The sequence below is a fragment of the Oryzias melastigma genome, linkage group LG17 (genome assembly GCF_002922805.2).
Source record: "Oryzias melastigma strain HK-1 linkage group LG17, ASM292280v2, whole genome shotgun sequence".
Classification (NCBI taxonomy): Eukaryota; Metazoa; Chordata; class Actinopteri; order Beloniformes; family Adrianichthyidae; genus Oryzias; species Oryzias melastigma.
This window is the reverse complement of record NC_050528.1, coordinates 2,988,082-2,995,087: the sequence shown is the minus strand read 5'-3', so window position 1 is coordinate 2,995,087 and position 7,006 is coordinate 2,988,082. Positions and strand designations below refer to the sequence as shown.

Here is a 7,006-nt window from a genome sequence, read left to right as displayed (position 1 = left end):
TGATCCGTGGTTCATGTTCTGAATTATGGAAAAAATCAGCTAAATGAAGATTTGTTTGACGATTGATCTGTCCTTCAGGAGAACCATCAGAGGGTGAACATCTTCTTTGACTACGCTAAGAAGACGAAAAACACGGCGTGGTCCTACTTTCTTCCCATGCTGAACCGTCAGGATCTCTTCACCGTTCACATGGTGAGTTCCTCAAACTTTGGTCGTCTGAACCAGACTGGACCGGTTGGTTGGATCAGACACCATGAAGGTCAAACGCATCAGCTTCAGCACTAACAATCTAAACGTGTAAAAGGAACAGAGTGATGAGGACCATCCTTTGTGGTGTTCCTGCAGGTTCTTCTTTCAGGGCAGTCACACTGTTGCTGTGTACAATTTTGTGATAACCGTACTTCATAAGTGTTTCTTGCGTTAGGGTCCGTCGAGCGTCTCGGCCGATATGGAGTGATTTTTGTGCCGGCATATTGCAAGCAAAAGTCATAGTTTTGAGATCAAATTTTCTAAATTAAAAACAAAATGTAAAGTGTTAAAAATAAAACTTTATAATTATCAATTATCATCAAATATTTGCTTTCCAAAACTACTTTTTTTTGCTTTCAAAAATATTTTTGCGATTGCAGCACAAATGTTTTTGATTCGTTGTGCCTCATCTCACTTTCCCCCCCATCTTTGATTTTGTGTCCATAAGTTTCTGTTTCCTGTAATGTATGTGCAGGCTGCTGATTGGTCTAGATCGGGGGTCTTCAAGCTGAGGCTCCAGAGCCACGTGTGGCTCTTTTACGTCTCCGTTGTGGCTCTGTGGTTAAAATAAAATATTTTTCATCTTAAAAGTACAATATTTTTCAGACAATAAGGTGCATGGAACAAAAACAGTCACAGAAGCCAAACTTTCTTTTAACTCAATCAAACAGTTGAAGCACATTTCTCATCACTCCACCAAGCTCCTGACTACAATACCCATAATGCTCCATCAATCCATGAAGTAGTTTGGCTTCGCAGTTTACAGACACATTTAAACACATTTTTAGTGCCGTTTACCACGGAAAACCAATTTAAGGTCAATAAGCACAAACAGAATTCATACCTATGGTGTGCCGAATTATAAGACAGACTGTCTGTTATTAAAGAACCAATTCAAAGATTTTAAGTTATTCTTATCAACACTTTATCAGCTGATTTAATTTTTGTTTTTGATTTATGAATTTCTGTCCGAGATGCACTACAAATGGTGAAATTGACTGTTTTTATTCAATTCTGTTCACTTCATTTACAGCGTTGAGACTTTTCTGTGGCACAGGAAGTCTTATTTTGAAAGGAAGTCACATGAACATATGGCAAAAGCTATAAATGTTTTCATGTATTGAAAAAAACAAAACAATTTTCTCTTCATATTTATTTTTAATCTATGCCTAAAAAAACTAAATTTAGTTTGTATTGATCCTAATAGTAACAATATTGTAAATGCAAATCATTGTTTTTTTCTAAGTGTGATGTCAGACTGTGGCTCCAGCTGGGTTGTGGTCACTGAGAAATCAATACAAATGACTCTTTAAGACTTGAAGGTTGCAGACCTCTGGTCTAGATTCTATCCAATCAAATCGCCATATTTATCTAACATGGCGTCTTCAACCGAGACTCAAACGCAGAACCGGCTTTTTTACCCTCAGTGAAACCTCTATGGAGGAAGAAAATCAACATAATTTTTGATCATTTTAAAAATAATCAATACATTTAAAAACATTTTTTAGAATTGATTACATTTTATCTAGTCAAATTTGTGAATTTATGGCTGAGAATCTTCCGAAACCGTAGAATAAACTTTAAAGCTCATATTCTGATATTACACTAAACAGGCTTGTGTGATCTCTGAATCTTCTAGGGCAAAATATTGGTAAAAAGTTTGATTTTCTTTAAGATCCACCCTGGCTCGGTGGCCCCCTGACTTAGAACTGGTGTGGACCAGGGGAACCCGACTTTAATTAAAACAAAAACATCACGAGGGTCTGCGGCGGGAGCTGTCCATGGTGCTGATTTCTGCCCACAACTCTGAATGTCGACGTGAAGAAATTCAATGAAGCGCAGATTTACAATTTATTTGTGTGTTTTTTTTTTTTTACTTTTTCTGTGCTTTTTACATGGTTCATTGGTGATACATCTGTCAAAATTTTACATAAAAGACAAAAACTTTTCTCACTTTTTCCACATATATTCACGGATGACCAATTTTCATCCGTGCATATATGCATAAATTATACACAGTGATTGTGCGACACGGCCTTCAACCAAACCACAACTTTGTTGCTATAAGTTTCCAGATTCCCATTATTTTTCACAATAATTTCCAATTTATTCTGGGTAAAAAAAAATAAAAATGTAAAAAATCACAGCAAATTAAAACATGTAAAATATGACATGTAAATAAATATTCAGCATGTATGATTTTATTTTCTATTCACATTTTTGCAGCTCTGTTTATTTTCTTTTGCAATTTTTTTATACTTAATTCCAGATTTCTGACAAAAAAAAATCAAAGATAGCATAAGCAGAAAATTTGGACCCATTTGTGGATGTTAGTAAATTACAGTTTCGCTTCTTGTTTGTTTTATTGAGTTTGCTTAACCTTCAGATCAATTTCTTGCTTGGATTTGTTCCATCTTTAAATCCATAAACCTTCATGACATCAGCACCAGAGCATTTCTCAAGACCCAGGAAGTGTCCAGAGTCTCCGTGGAAAATCCTCTAACCGCTTTCTTTGGTTTTAGCAAAACAAACATGACACTGAAACCAGAACTGGAGAATTAGAGCAAGATGGCTGCAGGATTTTTGTAAATAAATAATGTTTTCACACAAATAATACCCCTCAACTTTAATTTTAAATAAGTGTAATTTAATAGTTATTCTATTAAATGAATATATTGTGGATTCAGTACTTTGTATGCATAGTTTTCACTGCATTGGGGGTTTAGTGAAGTATTTGACCTGCAGCTGAAAACTGAATTCAAGCCTTCTTAGAAATTCCATCATAATCTCAAAAGCATGTGTTTTTTAAAGTGCTTCTACTGTTTCTAGTATTAGCAGAAGCATCAATACCTCCTCATAGACGTCCTCAGAAACGGGCAATTAATGCAACGCCCCCACCCATGCAGCCGTTTCCGCTCAGGAGCGTCTAGCTAAGAGCAAAATGCAGCCAGAGGGGCACTGAGAATAGCAGCCAGCTGGCATCCAGCAGGTGGGCACAATGTGACCTCCAGCCTGAAACACATCACTTCTATCCGCTCCAGAGTCGTGCTGAGTGTGGACTTTAAAATACCAGCCTCTGACTTCCTGTTCCTGCGTGTCTCCTAAAGCAAGTTATTTCAAAATTATTTCAAAGTATTGGAGGCAAAATCCTTCTTTCGGTGTCTCTTTTTGAAGTTTTCAATTATTTAATTAAACCAAATATTCGTCTCTGGTCAAATACTGAGTCACTCTGACTCTATTTTACAAACTTTGGATTAAAGGTGTTTTTTCATGGTCACTAATAAAACTAAAAGTGTTTCATATGCCGCGCTTTGACCTTGGATTTGTTCCGATCTTGATTTAAATGTCTAACGTTGCGTGAAAAATGCAGACTGAAGATAAAAGCTCCTCCTCTGTACTTCAGGCTGCGAGGATCATCGCTAAGTTGGCCGCCTGGGGCCGTGATTTGATGGAGGGAAGTGATCTGAATTACTACTTCAACTGGATCAAGAGTCAGCTGAGTTCACAGGTACATCCTTCAGATCTCATTCAGATAGTGGCTGAGAAAACACTCCGATCCCGCGTTCTGTTTGATCCCTTTTACATGCTTTGATCTTATGATGACATATTGTGAAACCAAACCATGTATTTCATTCAATGGAGCTTTATTGTGGGTTTATTTGTGTTTGTTAAGTGTTTTGTGAATTTTAATGGCTGGGCATCGCTCCCAAACTACTGAATTCATGTGGTTTTAATGCAGAAGTTTATAATTATTATCATCTGATCATTTAGTTTTTACAATTTTCAAGAAAATTACTATTTTTAACAATCTTATCAATAAATGGGAGGATTCTTACTTTTAAAAGTGATAGAAAAGATTTTTTCAGAAAAAATGCAAATAATTAATTTAAAGACAAATTTATATATCAGTTGTGTATTTTAAGTAACTTACCATGATAAACTTTTGTAGTTTCTTTGCATTTTATAACAGTTTTTGTGAAATTTAACAAATTCTCTCCATTTTGTAGTTTAAATATTTTAAAAAGCAATACTTTAGACCTGAAATTATGTACCTATAGATCTACATTCAACTGATTTTTTTTTCAAACATTCATATTTTTATTTGTTTCTCTAAAAGATACAGAAGCCAAAATCGGCCTGCTCTGCTTTTTTATCGTTATTGAAAGATCTACTATCTTGTTATCACGAGATTATAAATTTGGTTTTCTCGTAATAACGAGATAATAAAGACTGTACTGTAGTGTCCTTGTCTTCCTTTCACGCACTAAGACTTTATTTTGTGGTTAACAACACAAACATCAGAAAAGCAAAAGTTGATTTTTAGTCTATTTATTGATTTATTAGTGGATTTATGCTCCTTTATTTCCCTAAAACCTCTGATGACAGAACATGTGGGCCGACAAGTATGGAGCTAAATTGGGGCCAATATTATTTGACAACCAAATAAAACAAATTATAAAACATATTGGTGATTGGCCAAAAAAAAGTAAAATATCCAAAACTTGTTGGTATTCTAAAATAAACTTACTTATTTTCAGCTTCAAATGTTTTTAGTTTTTTAATTTAGGTAAAAAAAAAAAACAAAACGGAACATTTGAAGCAGAAAATAATTAAGTTTATTTAAAAAACAACTTTTGTTGTTAACCACAAAATAAAGAGACATAAAACAGATAAAGTCTTGGCAAAAGGAGAAAGGGAGAGAAGGACACTACACTATGTTCTTCGTTATCACGAGAAAAATAATTTATAAAACAAAGTAGGTCAGGCTGTTTTCAGCTTCCGTAGAAAATGACAAAACTCTTGATATTTTTAGTTTTAAATGGGGTTCAAATGTATTAATAATTTCAAAGCTTCTAAATTAATACATTTTCAAATGGATTTTCTTCTGTTCTTGCGGTTTTCCTGCTGTCAGAAAGCCGGTCAGACCTTGAGATGGTCGAACAGCAGCTGCTCTGTTTTAACAGATGAACGCTTTAAAGAGTGGGATGACAAAACGGCTGAATATTGATTTTTTTCTTTTTTTTGTCTTCTATTTCTTTTAGTTGCATATTGATGCTGAATTAAACAGAAACATGTCTTTTAAAAGTCCAATTTGCCTGTTTTTTCAAACATTCTACACATTTAAAAATTTTTTTTTTCTAAACTGCTTCTCCAAAATGCATTTATTGCCGCCCTCTCGTCTCCACAGCCAGGAGAGGATTCATAAATGCTTGTATGGTCACGGCCTTAACCGCTGCAGCTCAGCTCAGAGGGTTGTAAAGAAAATGTTTCCCTTTTTGTTTATCTCCTGTTAGAATCTACATGGTTCAGGTCACGAAACAGGAGCAGGAACTATTTCCCCCAGTGAAGTGAGTATGAGGGAAGAGCGCCGTCAGCTTTTCATCTCACTCTGGCGCCTTCAGCAAACCCCGAAAAGGACGGACGGGTTTGTGCGAGCAGCAGACGCTGGAACTTCTCGTCTTTTCTGTCCTCTTTTTTCCCCTCTCCCATCCTGTTTTAGAGATGATCTTTGCTGGTTGGGTTTGAGAGAGGAGTCTTCATCTAGACAGCATGGTGCTGGTTGGTCCTGAACCAACAAGTGAAGATTGCATGAGTCTTTGCAAAGCTGCCCGCATGCCGAACGGCCTTCCTCGCTCATTAATGTAACCGGAGCAAATTGAAGGCGCATTTGCACTGCAGCAGCATTCCTCCATCTGCTATGTCGAGCAAACGCTCAATTATTCTGAGCGCGCTCAGAAAGTCGTCCTTGAAAGCTATACAATAACATAATTTCCCTCTTCGCTGCATTTTCAGCAGGTAATTACTGCTCCTCTGTCTGCACTGCTGCTGCTGGACGTTTGCTTTCTACTCGGCCTTCTTTTCAATTAACCGAATAACATGATCTTTTTCCTCCTGTCAGCTTCCTCCACTCTAATTCCACTTGACATTGTTCCGCTCAGGTGTGATGGACTCTTTCCCCGCTGTGGTGTTGTCTCTGGCATGTGTTGATGTGTTTCTGATCGGCTGCATGTGCACTGCCTCAGGTTTGACTCATGACAGTAATGCAGCGTTTGGACCGATCCATGTGCTCTCTGCTCATTAACCTCCTGATGTTTCCGAATCATAATGAAGTTTTCTGAATGTTTTTTTTCCTCCTGCATGAACTTGTTTGTCTTTTGCAGAGCTCCCAGTATGTGCAGTGTGTGGCCGGATGCCTCCAGCTGATGCTGAGGGTGAATGAATACAGGTTTGCCTGGGTGGAAGCTGACGGAGTCAACTGGTACGTCAGCTTTCTTCTGAGGAACCCTTCTTTATACACTAGAAAAGCTTTCAAATAATCTAGTTTAAAGTTTAAAATAGATTTGTCTCACTCTTGAAATCTTTCTAAATATTTTTTCGGGGGAACATTTGGACTTAAAGGAATCATTAAATCAGCTGCTTCTGATGAATATGGAGTTTTAAACATGTTCTTAAGGCATTTTTATCATAAAGGAGGACATATATTGAGAAAATTAAGCTTAAAATGACATTTCTAGATATTTGTTTATTTAAATAGTTGTGAATTGAGCAGACAAAGTTCTGTTTGCGAAAGAGCTTATTTGTGACATAAAAATACGTTTCATGCTCTCAACAGGGAGGGGAAAGGGGGCGGAGTTGCTCCATGTCTACAGCCCGGCCACAATTCAGAAGTGAAATTCTGATGAACTCCTGCAGAAATTATGTTCTAGAAAATGACACATATAGTTAATTATAGTTAAAAGACCTGAGGAACACTTTC

The 7,006-nt window shown here is 36.7% G+C and overlaps 1 protein-coding gene across 2 annotated transcripts in view; it reads left to right on the top strand.

Moving 5' to 3' along the window:
* atp6v1h (ATPase H+ transporting V1 subunit H) overlaps nt 1–7,006 on the top strand; it is a 35,267-nt gene that overhangs the window by 3,933 nt on the left and 24,328 nt on the right. Inside the window, exons 5-8 of one of the 2 annotated variants that reach the window (XM_024274016.1) lie at nt 79–192; nt 3,653–3,757; nt 5,544–5,597; nt 6,411–6,508. In XM_024274016.1, the coding sequence (XP_024129784.1) occupies nt 79–192; nt 3,653–3,757; nt 5,544–5,597; nt 6,411–6,508 (371 nt within the window). The remainder of the gene's footprint in view (nt 1–78; nt 193–3,652; nt 3,758–5,543; nt 5,598–6,410; nt 6,509–7,006) is intronic. The other variant, XM_024274017.1, reaches the window with a different exon arrangement.